The 24,794-nt window shown below is 38.3% G+C and overlaps 1 protein-coding gene across 5 annotated transcripts; it reads left to right on the top strand.

Annotated features, from left to right (window-relative positions):
• Positions 1-231: 231 nt before the first annotated feature.
• Positions 232-24,794, top strand: SERTAD4 (SERTA domain containing 4). Of its 5 annotated transcripts, none has more exons than XM_088147151.1 (4): positions 232-323; positions 14,472-14,718; positions 18,920-19,035; positions 23,176-24,794. In XM_088147151.1, exons 2-4 carry the CDS (start codon positions 14,487-14,489, stop codon positions 23,896-23,898), a joined length of 1,071 nt encoding a protein of 356 aa, XP_088003277.1. In that variant the 5' UTR covers positions 232-323; positions 14,472-14,486; the 3' UTR covers positions 23,899-24,794. The 5 variants fall into 5 exon arrangements, with proteins under 5 accessions (XP_088003277.1, XP_088003313.1, XP_088003303.1 ...); XM_088147187.1 differs by lacking the exon at positions 232-323 and adding an exon at positions 8,802-13,691; XM_088147177.1 differs by lacking the exon at positions 232-323 and adding an exon at positions 8,802-13,784.

Genomic DNA, 24,794 nt, shown 5'->3' with positions numbered 1-24,794 from the left:
CATCCTGAGATGAAATCTGTGTGTGTGCGTCGGTGCGTGCGTGTGTATGTATGTATAATATCATATCCAGGGGTGTACATGAATGTGCAGAAACAGGACTGACTGGTTTCACACGCTTCTTCCTTTGGGAGCGAGTCTCATTAACATCAACCACAACAGCCTCCTGCACACAAGCGAGGGCGGGAGGAGGAGACAGTCCTCCTCCCCCCTCCCCGGAGCAACAGCGGACACTGAGGGCAAGCCTAAAAGAGGCCGCCGGCGGGATCCAGAGGGAGGGAAATATCGCCGCCGCCGCCGCCGCCGCTAGTCACGCAGAGCCGCGGGTAAGGAGAAGGTGGTCCGGGGCAACGGCAAAGCGGCTTGCGTGGCCCTCAAGCGCGGCTGGAGAGGGGAGGCGCTTACGGGAGGCGGGTGTGTGTGTGTGTGTGTGTGTGTGCGCGCGAAGGTGTCCAGGGTTGGCGGGGGCCACGATTTTTCTGGCCTCCGCTCAGCTTCTACCAGGCTGCATCTGCATTCTCTGAGGATGGCTCCTCAGCCGAAGGAAGGGGGTGGGTGGGACGGGATATAAAGCGCGCGTCTCTCTTAAGGTGCCGGGGCGCGGGGCGCGGGGGGCGGGGAGGACGGTGGTCGGAGGGAAAACCAAGGAATTTGCAGTATGACCGATCCTAAGGAGAGGCCAGGATCCCGCTGAGGACTCTGGTTCCCCTCTGGAGCGAAAAGGGGAGACAAGGAAGAGAAGCGCCCGGTGTGTTTGTCTGGGGTCTTCACCGTGAGAGGCGTAGCCGTCTCTTTTCTCTCACCAGCGCCGCCGTCATCACTACCCCCCCCCGCCGGTCTTTGGTGTTTTGGGGGGGGTGCGCGCGTGTATGTGTGAAATTGGCAGCCTCTCGTCGTTTGAGGAAGGGAAACTACGCGAAGCCTTGCGCCCTTCTTGCCCTCTTCGCGCGCTCTCTTTCTGTTTCTCTCCCGTCTTCGCCCGCCTTTGCTAGACACCGCGCTCTGTGCCAGGGTCTCTATGAGGGAGAAGCTCCCGACCCTTTTCAGCAGGTTATAAATAACCGGGTCACTTTAGTTTTCATTAATCGCTCCCTCTCAAACAGCCCCCTCCCTCGTTCAGCCTCCTTTCCCGAGGGCTCCTCGGGTTTTGGCGGATCCACCACCTCGCAGTTCCCCTTCGGGGGCGGGGGGAGAGCTGCCGGTCAGCCTTTTTGGGACTGGCCGGCAGCGCCTTCAGAACGTGGGTACGATTTCTACAGACGTGTCTGAGTGTCTGTGATCATTCACATACACATGTTTTGGTCACACACACACACACACACACACTTATTTTTATATTCTATAGAGATGACATGGCTAGCAAATGGGGTTTAGGCGAAACTATAACATTCAGTTAGAATATCGCCACTGACCTCAACTACTGTAAATGTGGATTATGTATGTGTGTGTGTGTTTGTATGTGTGTGTGTAATGTAGACACACAAACTAAAAGGCACAACTAACAGATTGTATATACAGCCACAAATAATGTACAGTAAGGTGAATTTCTGAAGCTGAGAAGAAAAATATATCTCTTGCAATGTTTGGAAATGAGATTATTTAGTCCACTTAGAAAATGTTGCCAGTATAAGTTGCATCAGTCTAAGAGAACCATTCTAAGTGTACTAAATAAGGCAGTAACAACAGAAAGACAATACAGCATAATACTAAGACATATAATGGCACATGTGTTAACTATGTTCTCTTTTAGCTCTTCTGTCACCTTTTTGTCCTAGCCAATTTTTGGAGGTGTTTATATGTAATATTTTGCTGCAGTGCCTTCGCATGTGAAGACAAATGATTCCCATTTTCCCTGTTTGCCATGATGACTCAATCATTAAAAATGTCCAACTTGATCTAAAAATGGCATCTTAAGTAAAGCCCCTAAGGTAAAGGGTGGGGATTTAAAAGAAGAAAACATTAAAAAGTTGTTACAGTAGCTCCCTGCATTGATTTTAATTTGGAATTAAGAGGTGATGGAGCTGCTGTAGACTTTTGCAAAGAATGGATTTGGTTTTGAGAGCATGTTGCCAATCTTTGTGATTCAGTTCCCTGGAATCCTACTTTTGGTATTTATTTCTTTTAGAAGGAATCTTGTAAAAGTATAATAATAGCTCTTAAACTTCATGGAAAGTAGCACATGATACAGCAAAGACAACTTGCCTTTTTTTCAGAACACTTACTTTGGTTTTGTTTGCATTATTCAGTGGACAGAAAAGAAGGCAGCAATATAATTAACTCATAAACCATCTAATTTATTGTGTCAGTGACATTTGTGTACTGCTGCAATGGGGTACAAATCAGTTGGAAAGGCAATTTTAATTGGTACTTATTTTAAAGAGAATAATTAAAGAATCAAAAGAACCAACATGTGATTTTAGAGATCTTGGTTAAGAGAAGTTTATCAACCCACCCAGGGCTCCCTTGACCTGTTTTTTCTTTAAGCCTAATATTATCAACATGTCATTTTGAATTTAATATTATATAATAACAATCTTATACATGAAACTCAATTGCTCTGCAGGTCTGTAAGTTATGTTGTATTAAGATTGTTTCCCACAAAATATCATGCATGTGATAAATGTGGCCTTTAAAAGTAATCATTCATATAAACGCCTTTGTATAAAAATATTTCATAGAGATTATTTATCTATGTGACTTTTCTGGGGTGAATTCATACAGAAGACAAAATATAATGGAATAAATCTAAGAAACCTGCTAATAGATGCATCTCAAAGTACTGCTGTTCTATTCAAAAAATTCATAGGAAATTGCTTTTAAGATAACTGGAACATTATATCAGAAACAACATTTATATACTCAAAAATATCAGTGTTATCAGTAGCTTGGTAGTGAAGCATGGCACATGGAAAAGATTAGTTTAGAATCTTAAACATTTTATTATTCTCAAAGTACTGACAGGTTCTTAATTGTTATATCATATGAAAGTCTTCCTAGAATTAACTCTATACAGTTCAGGTTCCTAGATACTCTAACAAAACAGAACTTATGAATTTGCATGTATCTTTAAACTGTGTATCCATTCAGGTTTGAAAGGAGACATACAGGTAGTCCTTGTTTAAACTGCCTCATTTAGTGACTGTTTGCAGTTATGACAGTGATGAAAAAGTAACTTTGTGACCAGTCCTTGCATTTACAGCCTTTGCAGTCTGTAAAGCAAAGGAAAGCTGAAGTAAGATAGTAAAATCATGATGTTTCACTTAGCAGTCGCTTCACTTAATGAACAAGTTGCTGGTCCCAATTGTGGTCGCTAAGCGAGGACTACCTGTACTCTTCTCATTTCTTTCACCATGAGTCATTCTTCATTAGGAAGTGTATGTACCATAGTCATATTAGAATTGAGAAGTGAATGTAATGTTTTTCATATTTTGTGCCTTCAGTGACTCTGTCCTGATGTAAAAACACTACAAACTTATTCATTATAACTATTGCAGTTATATCTTAGATATAATATAGATAGTAGATAGTAGATTCTAAAAAGTCTGTGTAGAAATGATGTCAGTTAATTGACATTTAATTAATCCCAACATTTTAAAAAGAAAGTGCAGGAAATCAAGCTATTTGAAACAGCTGTTTATAGGGATTTCAGAAGAATAGTAATGAATCCTAAGGCTATACACAGGAAAACAAGAAGCATAAAATGTAAAGGGTTTTTTTTTTTAAAGGAATTATTTGGGGCTTGGGGTTTTGTTTTTTGTTTTGGTTAATTGGTACCTTAAAATCATCTCTGAATAAGAAGACCACACTGGCATTTTATTTTGGACCTGTGAATACTCAGATTGGTTCCCTATATATTATTGCCCTGGCCAAAAAAAAAAAAAAAAAGTAAGAACTTCTTTTAAAAATGTCTTAGACTTTGGTGAATACTGATAGTAAAATTATTATTGGTTTGGTTGAGATGTAATGTAATTCCAATATTTTTGGAAACAGAGGTATGATAAATTTTAACAACGAAAATTGTTTTGTCACCAATGCCTTTTAATGAATATTTTTTATGAGTATAATTGTAAAACATAAATGTACTGAAAATTTATTATGTACTCAGGGAATACTAATATTCTTGAGTTATTTTTAAATTTGTACAAATCAATCTCTTTCTCTCTCTCTCTGTATGTATATGGCTCTAGACAAGGATAGGAAATCTGTAGCCCTCCAGATGTTGCTAAACTACAATTTCCAGCATTCTTAGCTAGCCTGGCCAATGGCAAAAGATGCTAGACCTGTAGTTCAGTAAGATTTGGAGACTGTTTTGTATTTCTAATTGCCATTCTAATTGCCATTTCCAGGCCAGGGAATTTTTGAATATTTCTCTGGAAAAAGAATGGACAGTTATCAGTGTAGGCAAGGATACTGATCTTGTTTAAAAGATGAGTATCTCAGCACTAGAATGTGATTTTGTACAGTACATGAATGTTGAAACCTGATTTAACCCTGTGCTGTTTTTGGAAAATAATACACATGTAATGCTATTATTATCTACATTTTCAGTGTAATACTTAACAGAAATGAGCTGGGTGATAATTATGTTGCCAGTCAGATCAGCACTTACATGAGAAAACTATGAACCAGTGTAACCTACTCATCACACATATTTAAATTTCCTTTGTTTTATCTCATTTTTTATTTTACCATTCCCTTCAACCCTTTGTTCATGGATATCAGCAAGTTCCTCCTTTAATCTTGAGATATATTACCTGTGGCCACATGTGACTTCCCAGAGCCTTGGGTATTGCTACTGGTCCCTTCCAAAATTGCCACTGAATTGGAATTGCATGCATAGGGACATGGACATCACAGATTATATAGTTCAGCCTATGAAAGAGAGTTCATAGTTGTACAATTTTAGTAATTGACACCTGAAAATACCCTTCTTGGCTCATAGTGACTAGCAGGAGGCAGATTATTGGATAGATCCAGAAAGTAATCAGTGTTTCATGTCTAATTTCAAGAGGGAGTGATTTTGGCCATTCTGAAGTAGGTATCAGAATGCTTTACAGAATTTTAAGAATTTTCCTCTAATCTTGAATGGAAAGATAACTGTGGTTCTTGGGCCCTTACCACTTTATATCCATTTCTTCATTATCTGATGCCATCCAGATATACTGGACTGTGCTTTTCATAATTACATATGAAACTAAACTTTTCCTAATCCCCAGCCAGCATGGTCAATGGATACATGAGTATACTGCCAGACACTCAGATGGGAAATTGGTTGTCTGCTTCTATATTCATTCATTCATTCATTCATTCATTCATTCATTCATTCATTCATTCATTCATTCAATATGTTTGACTACCCACTTGTCATATGACTCTGGGTGGCTAACATCCATTTAAAAACAATAATAAAACCACCAGCAGAATTAAAATACTTCACATCTCATATATCTACATCAATAATCCCCCTGCAGATGGGCTCACCTAACTTCCTTGCCTGAGGGAAAAAAGCAGGGTCTTGGCTTCATGTCTTAGTTCCATACAGAATATATCAAGTATTGTCTGCATTTACATATTTTCCAAGCCATCTTTACAGCCACCAGTGAGGGAGGGAGGGAGGGAGGGAGGGAGGGAGGAAGGAAGGAAGGAAGGAAGGAAGGAAGGAAGGAAGGAAGGAAGGAAGGAAGGAAGGAAGGAAGGGTTCCTAAGAATATTGAATTGTGAAGACAATAAAAATCCTATACTTACTGAATTGGAAGGAAGACATAAAAGGCTTGCTGTAAAATACTGCAAAGCTACTAAGTAAAATCTTTGACAATAGTTTTCTCCTTACATTAGCCATTCCCTGGCAAAATAAAAAAGTAGCAAAATGTTCCATTCTAGAAGCATCTGAATTCAGGGAAAAATTCAGTAAAACCAAGGTTTCCTGAATTCATATGGACTATGAATAGCTACAGCAATGCAGTTTCTCCCATCTTAATTATATGGTGGTAGGCATGGTGACAATTCTGCCTTCTTGCAAATTGTTAAAGGAGCAGCAATTTTGTTTCATATGTAATCTAATAAGAAAGTAGATTTATTACTCAAACAAGTGAACCAAAATACATACTGAAAAGAATTCAAGGTTCCATAAGCAAACTAGTATGTGTGATATAACCTTCCTTGAAGTCTTCTGTGTATCTGACAGATATAGTGAGATATTGCATTAGTGTAAACTACTGAGTTACCTTAACTGTTTGCAGTGGATAAAAATGAATGAATGAATGAATGAATGAATGAATGAATGAATGAATGCTTTCCCCTTGTGTTAAGTGCCTTGCTGAATTTACTAGAAGTCCTGCCCTACCATTTTAAATGCCAAGCTGGAATGACTACTTCTAGATGGATGCATGCGTGAATAGATATACTTGCCATTTGTTGGAGACATTAGAGTTGTTCTGTGTTTGTACAGTACTTTATTAAATTTAAACTAAATGTTCAGGGGATGTGCACAAATGTACAGAAAAGAAGAAACAAAAAAAGAAGAAACAAACAAAAAGCCTGAATGAAATGAAAAGCCAGAATGAAAAAAAAAAAGAAGGAAAATGCTAGTGCTGTTGATACATCCATAATACATCACTTTAAAGATGGAACATATATACTCTTGATTTGTATGCAATGACTTACTCCACTAACTGACATATTTAGTTAAACAGACATTGGGATTATCTCTCCTTTAAATTAATAAGGTTATGCATTATACCAGCCATGTTTTTACCCACTAGACTCTGCATTAGATGAAATGGGTATCAGCCAATACAAATTGATGTTAGTTTTAATTATTACCTTTTAGTCACAAAATTTAAAAATCAAGTAATGCTATTGTCAGATTATTATAAATACACACTTCTTGATCCAAGGGTGCAAATTCAATACATTTTCTCATTGTAAGTATAGATAAAGAAGAATGACTTCATACAACTAAGAAATCAAAGAGTTTGAGAATGAGGAATGCCACATGCTGTTGCTACAGAATATAGGGTAACTAATGAGGCCCTACCAATACCCAACATTGCTTCCATCTCAACTCTACTTTTTGGCCTGTAGGGATTTTAGTTAGATTTGCAGCATTGTTGTAACAAGTATTTTAAATTTAACTTCTGTTTTAGTGGCTTTCTAGAAGTGCATAAAGACCTTTTTTCACTGACATTGTGAATGGCATCATTACAGTTCTCTCATTAGCATCATAATGATTCTAAAGGAATAGTAAGTGAAAATGGAATAGTTGGTGAAAGAATAGCAAGAAAATGGTACTGCAAAATAGTCCGTCACCCAGCAGAACTACACTCATGCAATGAAATTTTAACCTTCAGGCTCCTTGGATGCCTCAGTGTGTTCTCTTAATATATGTAGTTGGCTGGCAACATGGAAAACCCATGGTAGCCTAAGGATTATAAATTGAATTCAATACAAATTTCATCTAGGCTTCAATACCACTGAAGCCCAGACAAAGCTTTGGAAACATATCTTAAATGAGCCTCAACTCATAAGATTCAGCCATCAGTACAAATCAAGCCTAGCTATGGACAATAAGGAAGCAGACTTAAATTTAGGCAAAATTCATTTTAAATGGTTCTTGATATCACTCTTACTTTATGCTCTTTATTATTTTCCTGTTTGCTGTTATTTCAAATGTTTTATGTTATTATTTCAGCTAATTTCATTTTATATTTTACTCTTTTAATTATTTTAATGTAAATCACTTTAAGGTTGCTTTGCCTGGATAAGAAGTTGAAAAGTATTTCAAATAAATACAGTCTATATGTTTAACAATAGCAGTTCCATGATGAAAACAATGTATAGTGACATCCAGACATTGCTGATACAATATATCACTAATGTGGATGGGCTTTATATTGCTAGCTTTTTGCTTGATAACCCTATAATCACTAGCGTGGAAGTCCCCAAATGCTCCTCTATTGTGGAAAGTTAGTTCAGGTTCTCATGGAGAAGACTGATTTTCAGTGTACAAGAAGGATATAGCAGGAAAATAACAGAAATATCCCATTATTCAATCAGGTGATTCTCTCATGGCATTATGAAGCCTACTAGCCTCAAGGATACTAAAGCTAGTATCCCTCCTAAAATATATTGGACATAACATTTATAATAGATTTGGGATGTGGATTCAGGTTTGCCAGATTGACAATTTCCTATTGAGTGAATCTTGCTCATGGGCATTATGTGATTATGATGTCAAAATGATGGCACATTGTAGACACAATTATTTAATTTGAATCAGTTGTGTCATGATGCAACAATGTAAATTGGGTTATTTGCATGATTATGTCATGATGCATGTGCCATCATTTGCCCTCTGCAGAGTCTTATGATCATGCTGGCTTCTAAAAATCTGACATTATGAACACACTATCTTATTTGGTATGGAAATCTGGACAGTGTATTTAGGTCTAGCCAATTGTATTATATATTCCTGGAATTCTACAGTTTTTACATTCCTATATTATATCTCACATGACACAAATTGCATGAGGAACAGAATGGGAACACAGTTGCAGCTACCCTTCCATCAGATCATCTTCATCTAGCCTTATTCCCTGTGTATGAAAGCAGAGAGTCATGTCTGGTACAGGAACCCAGTCTGTATATTTGCATGCAAAGTTTAGGTATCCCTGATCAAAGTTGATGTCTCAATGAATCCCTAAACGGAAGCTGATATAAGCTCCACATGGTGCAAAATTAAACATCACAGCTGTCTGCCAATTTGAATGCATATTCTTTATGTGCATTTGTTGACAGATTAAAATAAGAAAGCAGTAAATGTGGTAGATGCAAAAATTTGGACAACCTTCCAGTTGATTTTGTGTTACTTTTTTTTAACTGCAAAGTTGTTAATAAGTTTTTTTTAAAAAAAGATTGATTCATTAGGCCTACAATTAGCCAGCTGAAGATAATTCTACAGATGAACAAATACTCTGACCTTTCTAACCTTTTAGGTTGTGAATGTTGTTCTCCCTATATATCTATCTTTCATAACCATGGGCTCCTCCAAGCAGCTGTCTGAGCATTTGAAATTGAGGATTTCACTCTTAGAAAGCAGGAGAAGCCTATAAAAAAGTATCTAAATGGTTCCAGATAGTATTTTCAACTCTGAGAAACACTGTCAAGAAATAGAAGTGACATGGTACTGTTGAACTTATGGCAACATCTGGAAGAAAAAATATCTGCCAGAACTGTCTGAAAACTGGTCAGATTTGCAAAACAGAATCCATAGATCACTGCAAATGACCTGCTGAAAAGTTAAGCTGACACTGGAGTGGTTGTCATCAGGTCCATAGTACAACATTGCTTATACAACAGTAGTCTGGATGAGAGAGTTGTTAGAAGTAAATCTTTTCTTTGACCTCATCACAAAAGTCGTCTAAAATATACAAAAGAAAAACTTGATAAGCTTGAAATGGTTTCAACCAAAGAACTCTGAACTGTTTAGCTACAACCATATAAGATACATTTGGAGACAAAAGGCTGAGGCATTTGAATTAAAAACCTCCTTGCTAACCATTAAGCATGGGATGACTTTAGTATGGTTTGGTGTGGTATGGTAGCTGTGGCATAGGAAATATTGTAAAGGTGGAAGGAAGACTGAATTCAACTAAATTTCAACATATTCTAGAAACTAAGGTCCCACAGTTAATGAAGAAATTGAAACTGAAAAGTTGTTGGATATGTCAGCAAGACAAAAATCCAAAACATAACTCCAAATCAACTGTAAAGTTTTTTGATTACAGAAAATAAAGATTTAGATTTGGAATGGCCTAGACGTGAATATTATTGAAAATCTGTAGGGAAATCTTAAACATGCAGTATGTACATCCAAAGAGATCTAAGAATATTTCTGAACTAGAAGAGTTCTGCAAAAAAGAGTATGGAAAACATTCCAAAAGCAAGAATAGAAACATTCTGAAAATCTGCAGCAATGATAAATGCAAAAGCTGACCTTTGTATATTTTCAAGTATTTATTTAGAAGAGTTATGAAGTCAGAAGCACTGGAGCAGTAGAAGTAACATATATAGCTCCTGAACCTCATAATTCCTTTAGAAATTCATTGTGAGATTCATCTATGTAAAATTTTTTAGAACAGACATTAAACATCTGCTTAAACATCTTTATATGATCTCCTACTTCCTCATAAATTATAGGCGTGAGCAAATACTTCAGAAAAATGGACTGTCAGTATTTTAGCTGTAAATCATACACTGAAATGCAGAAGTTAATGATTAGACCCAATCCTAGAAGGATGATCTGTTCTTTATATGAAAACAATTTTCTGCATAATCTGTCTAGATTTTTCTGTTCCCCAATTAGTGTATGTATCTTAACACTTCTATAGCCTAATTTTCTCTTCTAAAATGGAAGTACTCAAGATTCTGGTCATGAACTACCTAAGAGTCTCACTCAATTTTGTTTCAGGAAGGAAAGAGTTGGTGGGTAACTGAAGCTGTAGTCTTATATACTAAGAGTTGAGAAATTGTGGTTTTCTAGGTGTCATTAGGTTTAAATCCTTATCACTTATCTCTCAAGACCACTGGTAAATTTGGCAGGGACTAATGGGATCTGGAATCTAATGACATCTGTAGATTCTGCTGCTCTTTATAGAGCTTAATTCTGATCAGACATGATAGTAGAACTATATACTTTTGCATATTCTTAACATGAATTAAACTGAACACTGGCAATAATATTGAGATACCAATATTCTTTAGGATATTTATTTATAGGTTAATTTATGCAATACAAATAATCATCTAAACAATGAAGTTCCTGATCCAGGGAAAGTTGGTGATACTAAAGTCTTTTGAAAAAAAAAATAGCAGCGAGTAATTTAACCCCCATTCATTTCAAAGGGATTTAACTGTGACTGAATTATTCTGGATTGATACTACTGAGGAGTCTCCTAACTGGCAGGAAATTGGGATCTGGTAGAGATGGAGTTATATGTGTGTGTGTGTGTGTAGTGTACATCCATACACACACAAGCTCGCATACCCATGTATATATACATTCTATGTGGGAAATGTAAAAGTAGCAGAAACCATGGCTATTTTAAAAAAATGCACATATGTGGTTCTGAAATCCATTCTACTAGCTCCTTCAACATATAGAATATGCAAAGGAGCATTGAGCTAAAACTGGAACACATATTTCATCTTTAACCCAATAGAAATATTGCCAAATCTTAACCATTCATGTTTGGCAATTAAGAGAAATAGTCACACGTTAGCCAGTGATTCTGGCCCTAGTCCTCCTATGCGCAAGACTAAGTGCAGCCCCCTTTGATTCTTGACTGAAATGACAAGTTGTTTTTCAGACATTTAAATACAATCCAGAGGAAATCTGGAATGTTCCTCATTTGTAATAGTCATTCTTAGTCTCATAAGAACAATGGTTGCTTTCTGAGAAGAGAGTGAGAGCGCTTCTAACATGCTTGAGGAAAGGGAGAGATGCAGCTCCAGGTTGATAAAAGTCTACAAAGAACCCACCTTGCTATCTTAAATGAATTGAAGTTTCCAGAGCCAGACGAATTATGTTGCAGTATGTTGAAGGAACTGACAGAATTGATTTCTATAAGAGCAAACATAGTTCCAATATTTAAAAAGGGGAGGTTTGGGGAAATATCAGAGCTATTTGTTTAATGGCTGTCCTAGAATAGATTGTGAAGCAACATGTCTGTGAGTTCTTGGGAAAGAGTGCTATATCACTAGGGGCCAGCCCGGGTTTGTCAAGATCAAGTCATATCAGATTAGTATTATGTTTTCTTATGGCAGAGTGACTAGTTTAATAGACTAAGTGAATGCTGTAGATATAGTGTACCTTGATCTCAGTACAGCATTTGACAAGTTCTGTTATGATATCCTTGTGGATAAAATGGATAAATGTGGAATAAAAGAAATTTGGTCCAGTGGATTTGCAATTTGTTGAACCACCACACTCAAAGGGTGCTAGTAAATAGTTCTTTACTGCCCTTTGAGTAGTTATAATTATCAAATGGGGTTACTTGGGATTCCATAATCATCTAAATGATATTTAACAACTTTATAAATAACGTAAGAGGAAAGGGAGGGAAGATGCAGATGACACCAAGCTAAAGAGACTGGCTACTACAAAATCCCAATTAAAAAATGAGCTCAGTAGGCTTGAGCACTGGGCTAAATCCAACAATAACACAAATGATATTCAACTGTGACTTATGTTTAGGTAAGAAAAAATAAATGCACAGGAATAGGATTGAGGAAACCTGGCTTGGAGGCAGTGTGCATGGAAAGGATCTAAGAGAACTAATTGACCATTGTGTGTGTGCCTTCAAGTCAGTACTGACTCCTGGCAGTTTGCTTGGCAAGATTTTGGAAGTGGGTTGTCATTGCCTGCTTCCTAAGGCTGAGAGAGAGTGACTGGCCCAAGGCCACCCAGCTGGTTTGTGCCTAAGGTGGGACTAGAACTCACTGTCCCTCAGTTTCTAGCCTGGTGCCTTTAACCACTACACCAAACTGGTTCTCTGACCATAACATGACCAAAGAAGATGCAACAGCTAAAGGACCAATGCAGTTTTGGGCTGCATTAACAGAAGCATTGTGTCTAGACAACAGAAATACTTCTTTTGTATTTAAGCTGGTTAGACTGTATTTAGGAGTACTATGTCCAGTTCTTGGAATCACACCTTAACAGGGATGTAGACAAGCTAGAGCAGGTTCAAAGAAAAGTTATCAGGATGAAAAGGGATCTAGAAGCCAAGCTTTATGAGGAATGGTTAAAAGATCCGGGCATATTTAACTTGCCAAAGGAATCACTAAGAAGAGATATGGTAGTGGTCTACAGATATCCGAAAGGCTCTCTTATTCAAGAGGGGGCAGATCTGTTTTTTGTTGAAACTAAAAACAGGACTAAGATCATGGTTTAGTGGACTCCCAAGCTCAGCAGGAGATTGGACTGGATGATCTATACAATCCCTGTCAACTCACTTATTCTATGAATCTGCTTTTATCTTTCCTTATTAATTTTGCCCAGACAGATTATAATTCTTAACATAATCCTGCCTTTTCATTCTCTATTTATTACCAGCACCCCTGCATTCTTACTCTGGAGAAAACTTGCCTTTTGGCAGTCATCAGTTGTCTTGAGAATATTCAGAAAGGAAAACAGAATTATTCTTGTTTCTTGAAGAGTAGAGAATAGAGCTGAGGAAACATCTGGCTTGTGCGCCAAGGAGTAGATGAATTACTGTAGAAAGCACATTGTAATGTGGGTTGCCTCTCCTCAGAAATTCTGTTTCTCACCCTTTCCCTCTCCCTTTCCCTCTCTTGCAATGAGATTGGATGGATGGCTTACAGCCTGGCTCTGGCCCCGGAATCCCTGCTCCTGTTTAATATTCTGCTTGCTCCACTGATGTTGTGCTTGGCTCCTGTGGGATTGCAACTCACGGCTTGAAACCGGAGCCAATTTTCTGTCTTAATCTCAGTGTTTTGACTGGAGGCAGATCCAGTTCAGCCCAATCGGAGCTGGTGGAAACAACTACCTAAGAGTCTCGCTCTGTTTCGCTTGGGGAGGAAAAGAAGGAAGAAGGGGGGGGGGGAGAGACAGAGAGAGAGAGACAGAGAGAGAGACAGAGACAGAGAGAGGCAGGCCAACCAACCAGCCACACGTAAGAGACAAACGTACAATGCCGTCGCTGGGATCACTGTATCTGGAGAGAATAAAGTGATTCCTCTGCAATTTGGGAATATCGCTCAGATTGGTTTGTCTGGATTCTTTCTTTTTTTCTTTCTTTCTTTCTTTCTTTCTTTCTTTCTTTCTTTCTTTCTTTCTTTCTTTCTTTCTTTCTTTCTTTCTTTCTTTCTTTCTTTCTTTCTTTCTTTCTTTCTTTCTTCCCCCCCCCCCAGCTGTAGAGGAAATCTGAATTAAGAGTGGAGAGCAGCAGCCAAGGGCTTTGGGGCAGACGGTCAGTGAACGGGGAGAAAGGTTTGCCTTTCTTGGGGAAGGACTGCGATCCTGAACCCTTTGGCTGGAAGTAAGACGAGACCCTGGAATCAGCGGCGCTTACTTCCACGTGAATCGCGGGGGAAAGGGTGGTTGAGTTCTCGGGATCGTCCTCCCCGTTTAAGCAGTAGGTGAAATACAGTGTGCTGAAGGGGAAATCGGAACCGAAGGAGAAGAGTTTTGATCCAGCTGCGCAACTGAAGGCAATCGGCGTCGAGCGGGTGAGAGAGGGCAACGGGTACGGAAGGCAAGCAGAGCGGGAGGAACCGAGGGCTCGGCGGAGATACCAAATGCCAGGCTGACTGCGGAGCGCAGGCACGCAATGGCCGCTGCCGGATAGGGTACGCCAGGGCAGGGCGAGCTCCGCGGGCGCGTGGCGGGGGAGGTAGGAAAGGCGGCGGCTGCCTGACCTGACTGGCCGCGCTATCTTTGTCTCCGTTTGCAGATCGGAGGCGCCGCGATGACTTTGGTGCTGCCCCTGAGCAGCTTCTGCGAGCCCATTGTCTCTTCCGAAGGAGCCGGCGAGTTCCAGCCGCTATGGGAAGCGCGCTGTTGCAATAAGAGCAGCCCCGCCTCGGATGCCGCCGCCGCCGCCGCCGCCGGCAGCAGCACCGCCCAGGGGCAGGCGCAACAGCAGCCGCCGCCGCAGGGCAGCGACGGCCGGACACCGGCTGGGCAGCCTCCACCCTCAGGTAACCCTACAGACCAGCTCGCTGTCCTCCCCGGGGTCCTCCTGGAGCGCAGTGCAGCGAGCCTAGAATTACTCCCCGTGTCATCCTCCCAACTGCCCTGTGGGGTGGTTGGCGCTCAAAGGCAGACTGGCCAGAAATGCCAGCTTCCATGATGGAGGGGACGTGGGAACTTGAGTCCGAGTCCAACATTTGAAGCGCTCCATCATATTGGTTCGATTGCTGTTGCTAGATTCTGCCTTCATTTCTTCCCCACAACCAATCTGTGAGGCAGATCAGATTGGGAGTTTTTAGCTCCGGATTATTCTGTGAGATTTAGAAGAGGTCTGAACTGACCAAAAGTATTTCTGGTTCAGGATTCCATTTCTAAAGGGGGTGAACAAACCAGATGCTAAAGGAAAGCTCACCAGCAGGGCACTGGGGCAAGATCCTTTCAGTCTGGCTGCTGCTTTTCCCCAGTCTCTGGCACTCAGAGGAGAGCTTTGTCCAAACATGGACATTTCATGCAGTTCACATAGTAAGTGGCCACTGAAAGGAAAGGCAGGGGTGGGGTGAGGTGCTGATGAACCAGAAAGAGATGCATTAGGGTAAACTGCGCTATAGAAAAGCTCTGTAAGGTAAAACTTTTAAACTTAATGCTTTTCAAGGAGAAGCTTTTGCTTAAACTGTTATCCTATGGTGGCTGGGTGAGCACCTAGCACGGAGGGTTGTCTCTGTCCCCACTGCTGCTTTGCCTTCCATGTCCCAAAAGCAAAAGGGGGCCAATATGTGTGTGTATGTGTGTGTGTGTGTGTGTGTGTGTGTAGTATGTGGCTGTGATCATGATTTGTGGTGGTGAATTAGATTTACTGGAGGCAAAGGCCTCCTTTGCTGGTTCTCCTGCCAATGGATTGTCTCTCTGATACCCTCTTTGTTCATTCAAGGGTAATTGATTATTTTAAAAAGCATTTTGCACAACTTTCTCAAAGGTCCTTTCTTCACTGTTAAATTTTTCTGAGCTCTGGTGAGAAAAATAGGAATAGGGACTAACTCCAAAGCAAACCCAACTTCTAGACAGATGCTTGGTAGAAGTCTGTTTTAAAAATTGAGAGGCATTTCCCAACATTAATCTCAGATTACCTGTGTGAGTGGTGCAGATGAACCTTGGAATTTATATAAAATACCTGTATTTAAAGAGAGAAAGAAAGAAATGAAGGAGGGTGTTTTTTGGAGTTAGACCTTATAAACAGGATGATATGGTAAAATAGTACATGGACTGTGTCATATTAGACTGTCTGGGGGAGCTCCTTGTATGATACTCCATAAAAGGTACACATTTTTGTTCCAAAGCCAAACCAAAGCTACAAAACTAGATACCAAGTAGAATTCTAGCACAGCTTCATTTTTTCCATTTTGAACTATTTCATTTTTGTATGGCAATAGCATGAGCTCCCACTGTAATCTGAAATGTTATGGACTGTTTGGACAAGTCTGCTAAATCACCCCCATTTAAGAATAATTTCTCTGTACTTAAATATATATTATGCTCTCTCACCTCACTGAGTTCCCACAAGAAGCCCCATCCCCTGTCTGTGTTCAGGACAAATCCTGGGATCTTTAGGGAAGAGGCTTTGACTTCCTTCCAGAGGGAATTTTGAATTGATCTCAGTGTGATGATTTAGGTGAGTGCTTCTCCTGCCTACTGTTGCATGAGAAGAAAAATGAAATAATCTGCTTTTATTATAGAACAAGCCCTAGCTTTGTGCTAGGTCAGAACTTACTGAATTGAAGTCTCCTTTAACCAAAGTTAGCCAAAACAAACTGGAGTCAAGTGGTTCCACATCCTTGCTGATTAACTAACTTTAATTAAAATGAATAGTATTTTCTCAAGTTTGGACATAATGTGGATTGCTGTAAACTAAGAGCAGAAACTTTCATAGTCCTCTTGCAGTAAGGAGGAAAGCAGACAAAGCTGAGGCTTATCATGATTTATTCCTGATCACTTGACCATGGTTTAGATGTATGTGTTGAGGAGCCTTTTCCTATAAAAGGCCATTGACCCATGGGGAGAGTCAGTGGGGGAGGCAGCTTCAAGTGATGATGAATGAAGTGAGATCTTCTGGTATATGAACCCAGTGCCAAAAATAGAGCTTTCAGCCTTGCAGGATTGCATAGTTCCCTTGCTTTCTGCTTCTGCACATTAAATTAGACCATAGGGTGCATGTGGTCTCTTAGCTGCAGATTTCCCACCCTGGTTTAAGTGAGCATCTTAACTGGACTAGAGCCCTGATTCTTCTTTGCCTCTATTCAAATATATGTAAGCAGATCGTAGTTGTTTTATGATTCTAAACATGCTTAAAGGTGCCTTATGTTAAATTTGGCTTTAGATTACACTCTTTTAGTGGTCTAAGAAGCATGATTTTAAATATATGTTACAAAGACTTCTAGGAAAGAAGGCTAAAATTAAAAATCCATATTAATAAAAGTAAGTATAAACTAAGTAGCTACTGATCTATGAGGTTCCCCCCCCCAAATGGTGTTGATTGTTTAGATGCTTTAATATTTTCCTTGTAGTAACTACAAACATTTTGTTAGTTGCCAAAACAATATTTTAGACATAAATAATTATATATACATGACTTATTCCGATACTTAGCATCAAAAACAATACCTGGGCTAAGTCCTGCAGTATCCTCTTTGAAAAGGAAGTTGGTGCTCACTCATCTTGTACACCTTTTATTTCAAGTTTCAATTAACACAGGAAAAAATACAATGATTCCCAAACAGGTGCCCATATTAAATACTAGCAATAATTAAAATTTCACTCTCTGTGGTAGCACACTGTTTGATTGGAGTATTATGACCAGACTAGATTATGGTATCCATCAGTCTCTAAAGAGCTCAGAGTAATTACATTTTGGCTACCTGTTCCAAATCACTTCCTTTATATTGAATTTAAAGAACATTTCAAATTGGTTCAGAGCAAATTATGCATATTTGATACACAAATTACAAATAAGATTTGTCTACCCATAAGGACACTGTTCTTTCTTGTCAGAAGGGGTTATTCAAATCTACTTTATCATCTGTAATAAGAGAGCTGTTGTGAAAGGAGATAAAAATTTGGAAAAATAAAAAACGCATGCCCTTGAGACAGTAGCATCATCATCTTACATTTGTCTACTCACATTTCATGGGAAATTATTTATTAGAAAATTGGTTGCTGAGAAATCAAGTTGTATGAGCAATCTCTCATTTAAAATGCAGTCACGTGGTTTCTGGGGGGCATCCTTGCAGAACATAAAATACTGTGCAACACCCTTTATGGTACAAGGGAAGGCTACCTGCGGAAGTAGAAGCTGGCTGCAGAAATTGTTGGGAAAAATCTGCTACTATGGTGCTCTCAAAGACAGAATGAGGTAGGATCTGGACCAAATAGAGGCTTTGGGTCAGAAAAAAAGATATGCTAGCTTTTGCATCCAAACACCAGTGGAGTTACACGCCATTGCATTGTCTTTCTTCCCTAGCTGTCTCAAGCGCAGCAGATTTTATGAAGTGGGAGTTCCACTTCCATAGAGGAACTCTATAGTTTCTTACCTCTGTGGCTCTTGACTTCCATAGAATTGGTTTATCTCAGCATTAATTATTCATCCTTATTAACATTTTAATAGCATCTCTCAAGAACATATAGGCATAAGGTAAAAGTATGAGATGGTGAAAAAAGAATATAAAAAGTTTTACTTTCAAGAATATCTGCCATAATTTCACTAAACATATTTCTGGTTAAGTCAATCTTGAAGATTATGAGTAGCTACTGTTTACTAGCAATGTATTAAACTTAATTAGTCTTTTTAAAATGGTAGTAAGTGCTAATTCCAAATACCAGTTCAGTGAAGAAAGCTGTAGTTTTTTTCAGATGGATTGGACACATAGAATAAAACTTTCTTAAAGTCAAGTATGTAAAGAATGTTTAAACTGATGTGACAACTATGCTTAAATAAACAGATTTGTTTCTTAGGAATCTTTCAGCAAAACCTTCCATTGGCTCAATATATTTTTCACATAAATTGTTATTAAATACATGTTTGTTTTGTTAATATTACCAAACAATATATAGAAATATATATTAGAGTTCCAACACAGTAAAGACAAGTGGAATATTTTTTCTTTTGTATCTGTCAGACACATTTTACATCATTTATCATATGTAATCTATTTTCCACAGGACTACACCACAGAGGGAATTCAAACCCTATAGCAACATCTAAGATCACATATTTTAAAAGAAAATATGTGGAAGAAGACGATTTTCATCCCCCACTCACTAATTGTACACCCAAAGTAAGTTTCAAAGAGCCATTACTTGTGAGTTTCTGATTTGAAGTTGTATAACTTGCATTTGCTTGAATGCAATGTATTTCAGTTTCCATAAATAGTAATATGTTTTTGTAAAAAAAAGTATACCTGCTTTTTCTAAACTTGTAATCTGTTAGTATATAGTATGAATTGGCTGATTCTTTTAGTTTCTTTATTGATATCAATTCTGTTTTAATGAACAAAATTTGGACTGGGCAATTTCTTTGTACCAGCTCAGAAATTAATACTTGGCTTCATGAGAATGGAATTTTTCATTCTCCTATTCCATACTTGACCACTGAACAAATTGGAAAATCTATGGTTGTTTGAGTACAGAATCTTTCTCACTCAAAACATTGAGTCCATCTCCCATTGCATGTACATCAGAGATGACCAATAACACTGGCTACATTATAGTAAGCCAGAACTAGGAAGAGTGCTGGTGTATCATGAAGAAACAACTTGCAGATGTATGCTACTTGATTGCTCCCACTTGATTCTTCTTGCCACAGAAGTGGCTAAACAAACCTCAGATGCTCTTTCCATCATTTGTTTACTATGATATTTAGGCCAGAGTTGGAAGCCATGGATTGTTTTTAGATCCCATTCTGGGCTTGTTCGGGAGTCTCAGATCAGGGTTTATAGTTGAAACATCAGTTCTTCCCAATGTTAATTTACTATATCTGCTTTCACGTGACATATAAATGCAGTCAGTATCTTTGGCTAGCTCTGATTTTTCATGCTAGGGAACAAGAATTCACTACTGTGAATGAGATATAAAATTTGAAGCAAGTAATCTAAATCTAGAAATCTAATAACAATTTGAAAAAATGGCAATTTACTGTCTTTTAATGACAGAGTAAATCTAACTACTAGGCCAAGGTGTCTGACCTATTCTAAAGACTGTCCAAAGATGAGCATATTATATGAATTTGTATTACTTGATAAATCTAATATCTCCTAGTTCAGATGTTATCTGTTGCCTATAATGAGGGAAGGAGATGGACAGAATGTTTTATGGAGATGAAGACACAAAGGTTCTGACTTATGAACCTGATGGGCCAATTCAAATCCCAGTTCAATGTGATAAATTTACTGAGAGAGCCTTCACAAAAAAATATTCGTCAGCCTGTTTTCTCTCTCTCATTTTAAAATAAGAGTCACTACTATCTTTATGAAGTTGTTATAAGAATGACAGGACAGCTTAAGTATTAGCATGCCTGTGTTTAGCCCGTTCAAAAAACTTGTGGTCCATCCACAATCAGTAACATTTAGGGGCATCTTACCTTTTGCATCACTCAAGGATGTGCCAAGGATACATGTTAGCCCTGCTACATTTAAGAAGAGATTTCTCTGCATAAATGCTGCAGTATTTATGCTCCGGGCAATTGATCCAAGGTTCTGGAACACGCTCTGTAGTTGTACTGCAGATTTGCTTTTCCCTCATGATCATCTTCAGATCTGTCATTAAAAAGTATAGCTAATGATTTTATTCTTTGCTTGTTGAATTTTATACTAAGACATTCATGGTATTCTAACATGCGAGTATGCTTTCATCTTGTTAATTTTCTCTTTTCACACAAAGTACAACAGAGTAGCTTTATCCAGTGGATGGAGTGATGAGTAGCCTCAGGGAATAAAGTCCCAACTTCAAGTGACACAAGTCCTTCCCCTCCAGGGCAAGATCCTGCTGTTAAACAAATATAGCCTCAAATTCACAGAATAGGTAAACAGAGTTGTGTAAAACATAAGGGAAAAAATTCCCTCTTGGACAACTTGTACTATCCAACTAGTGGTCATAAAATAGTGCGCAACCTGCCAAGTTCTTAAAAACTCAAGATGGTAAAATAAACACATACAAAATGAGAAAAAATGTAGCTAAGGCTCAAATCATAAGTTTGCATTTAGTGATAGTCTTGATGTAATACAGCAGTAGGTTATGGGGCTTTGGTCTTGATGTAGTTAACCACATTGAGACTTGAGCAGGAGGCACATTGTTTTTAAAGTAAACAATCATTGTATAAAAGTTTTCATTGGGCTGCAAGTAAGATAGGCCTACTTTGACCCTGTGATCATGTTAACCAAGTGCTTTGAAGATTGAGAAAAATATAGTAGAAACACCTTGACTTGTATACTGGAAGTGGGAAAAAGCAGGCAGAAGGGGATTTACCTGCCCTTTTTCCCCCTGCAAACATCTTTGCAGTCTTCCGGCAGAGTATGGAATATGGTCGAGGGCAGGACTGTGGGGTGGAGAGAAATCACCCAGGTTTTGGAAAAAGTAAAGACTAGACCTGTTAGCTCCCCTTCCCATGTTGCTTGAGGAAGTTCCATAGCGCTCCAGAGAGGTGTTTGGAGGATGCAAGTAGGAGAAGGTGATAGAAAAGCCTTCTGGGGTTTTTTCCATTCAGATACTAAGCATCCATGATAACAACAACCAACCACAACAACAGCAACACTGAATGTACAGCAACAGTAACAATAGTACAATTCCTTTATACTTAACTCTGTAGGGGGCCATGTAATTAAAAAAAACACGACAGTGACATTAAAATGTATTTGTTTCCATTCACCTGGCTTTCTTGATTGGGATAGGTAGTAAAATTACTATCATTGTGTTAATTGTGTATAGATGCTAATTTTAAACAGAAGCAGAATTTCTGCAAAGAGGAAGCTTTACTTTATAGCTTTGCTTAGGAATCAGTGACACAGAGCATGTTTCTGGGTGCGCTGGCTGGAAACTTTAATATTTGAGAACTAACACACATACACAGACACAAACATACAAGTGAAATGTTTCTGCAGAACAGCACTCTAGGACAATAGTATTTTACTGCATTTAGGGTACAAATCCTCACCTGTTTTATTCTCCATTTTCTCTTTCTTCTTCTCACAAGCATCTCATTATGAAATTAGACACCAGTTTAACAATCCTTATGACTGATTTTTTTCTTTCTTTCAGTCTGTAATAATACAGAAAAGGAGAACATTGCAAGGCTGCTATATTGTCTGGACATCTGGAAAATCAAAATTCAGTCCCCAAGGAATGTCAGAATTCATGGTTCATTTAGACCATGACTTTTTTGTTAAGTAGGATTGCCAAAAGTAGTGGTGATTTTTTGTAAAAAAGATAGTTTTCCACTGGGAACTAGACAGAAACCAGTAGATAGTTTTACCCCAAACATGAAACAGCCTGCCAGATGTTTATCAGTTTGTAGTTATAAGCAGTAGTAAGTGCAGTTGAATCAGAGGCCTTGAAGTGAACTATTATGTTTTTTTTAAATTACTTTACCTGGTGCTGAACCTTTATAATGAGATTTTTTATATAGAAACATGTTGATTAGTGTATGTGTATGTATATGTGTGTAGTTAATCCTGAACCTTTATAATCTGCTATTTTTGTTGCTTTCTGTTGCTTTTCTAAAAATAGGTAATTAATAATGGATTGAGCACCAAACCTAGTAATAGTGTATTTATTTATTAAACTTGTATACTGCCATATTTGAAATGACAACATTTTACAGCATAAACTAAATCAAGTATACAATTAAACAGACCATAAAGACATAGCACAAAATACTAATAAACAACCAAGGTGCTGCTACGATCAGTAAAATAATATCAAACTTCAAATGTCCCGCGGAAGAGTTCCATCCTGGCATTCTTATGGAATGACACCAGGTTTGGTGCCAGCCAGATCTCCTAGAGACGGCTGTTCTCCCTAAAATAATTATTCTTTTGCATATATTGTTCTATATAGTGGCAGGTTTCTGTTAAAAGGGCTCTTCAAAGGTGCATTAGTACTGAATTAGTAAACATTCAAGCACTGTGGTTTCTTTCAGTTGCTAGCTAGATCCAATTTCCTTGATTTAGGAAGTCTGACTTTGGTGCATGCGGCCTGTTTGATACGGCAGCTCTGACTCTGGGCAGCTCACAATGATCAAATAAAGAAATTACAATAAAATCAATAAAAGATAAAGATAAAAGTTGGTAGATTCTCCCATGCCAAAGAGCACAGCTGCCCAAATACTATATGATGTTTGGATGGATAAAATCTCAATGGCATGTTTCAATTAATGAACGCTACATTCCTTTTTATTATTATTTCCTCTCTCTTATTCATTTTAGACAATCTCTGTATTTGAGGAGCGGGCACATATTCTTTACATGTCTTTGGAAAAACTGAAGTACATTGATGACCCTGAAGTCTACCTAAGGAGATCTGTTCTTATAAACAATTTAATGAAGAGAATTCATGGAGAGATTATCATGCAAAACAACTGGTGTTTCCCTAGTTGCTCTTTTGGAGGTACTTCAGCTCAAGAGTGGTTCATGTCTCATGACTGTCCTTATAGGAAGCGTCTTCGGATGGCACGGGAAGACTGTGAAAAAATCCACACATGCTGTTTTTATCAAGAATGTGGCAGCCATTATTTAAGTTTACCATTATCTACTAATTCTGCAGTGGGGAATTCCACCTCTTCTTCTGTGTCTTTGCCAAGTTGTTCCCAACAAGTGGAATATGGTATCAACAGTTCCCCTGTTTATAGGAGTGATGAGCAGATACACGCCAATGAAATTTTCATTACAAATGCTGGGCCACATGGTAATCAGGACAAGTCAATATTAAGTAATGAGAAAGGAGGCCATGATATGGATAGAGAACGTGCTTCAGACTGGGAACCTATGAAAAGTGATCATGGCATAGAATGTAAAAACAAATATTACAATTATTTTGACATGGGTCATGATGACAAGAACAACATGAATGAATCTTGGAAGAAGTGTTTACGAAAAAGGGAGTGTTTACCAGGTAGCAAAGTATGTTGCAGTAAAGGAAATAAAATATGAACCATCTTCTGAATAATTTCAGTTTAGAAGCAAGCACAGTGTGTTGACATTATCAGAAAAAAATCATTTTGGATCAATTTTCTTATGCTTTTATAGAACTAATACAATTGTGTCATAAGCTTCATGGATACATTCAGTGACTGTGGAGCAGATTCCATCAAAGCGTATGTATGGTCTGCATCATGAGCTATTTATAAATACATGGGATCCTCATAAAGAGCACAGTTGCATTGTATACTTCCATTGCTGGAAGAACCAATAAACCATATGGAGAAAACATAATCCCTTTCATGTATCCCTTTGGGAACCTGACATGAATTAAGAGGAATCTTCTTTATGCTTATCAATTAATTATACATTTGATAAGCAAATTGTTACCAGCAAAGGGGAAGAATACTTTTTGCCCATCAAAATGGCTATGAGAAGGACTGCATAGAAATGAAATGGAATAGGCCCACCTTATGGTCCAGTACTGACATTATTCTAATGTATTTAAGTCTGGTTTAATTGATAGGGTACAATAATACCTTTTTATGGAGACTTAATCTGAAATGCTACATACAGCTCCAGCACATGCACAGTTTTCAGCTAAGCTGCAAGAATGAACAAGCCTTATAGTGGTTTATTGCTATAATGGCAGAGGTTTTTTTTGGTGCCTTACTTTTTATCTTAATTTTTCCAGGGTGAAAATTAAGTTTAAAAAAACAGCTACAGCAGGGATGTAATCTAAACAGGAAAAAATAATAACAGGGTGGATCAAATATTATTAGAATTCTGTCTCCTTTGAAATACAAAGCTTGATTTCCTATTCAAATGCCGCTAGTCATTCTTTTTGCTCAGTCGCTTTTTGATTTGCCATTTTTAGGAAAGGATTGAAGGAAAAAAAAAAAACACAA

The sequence above is a fragment of the Python bivittatus genome, unplaced genomic scaffold, assembly GCF_059951505.1.
Source record: "Python bivittatus isolate LINGU-HERP-01145 unplaced genomic scaffold, Pbiv_v1 ctg000020_np1212, whole genome shotgun sequence".
In the NCBI taxonomy this organism is placed as follows: domain Eukaryota; kingdom Metazoa; phylum Chordata; class Lepidosauria; order Squamata; family Pythonidae; genus Python; species Python bivittatus.
The sequence above is the reverse complement of the archived record's forward strand: the minus strand, read 5'-3'. Positions and strand labels throughout refer to the sequence as shown.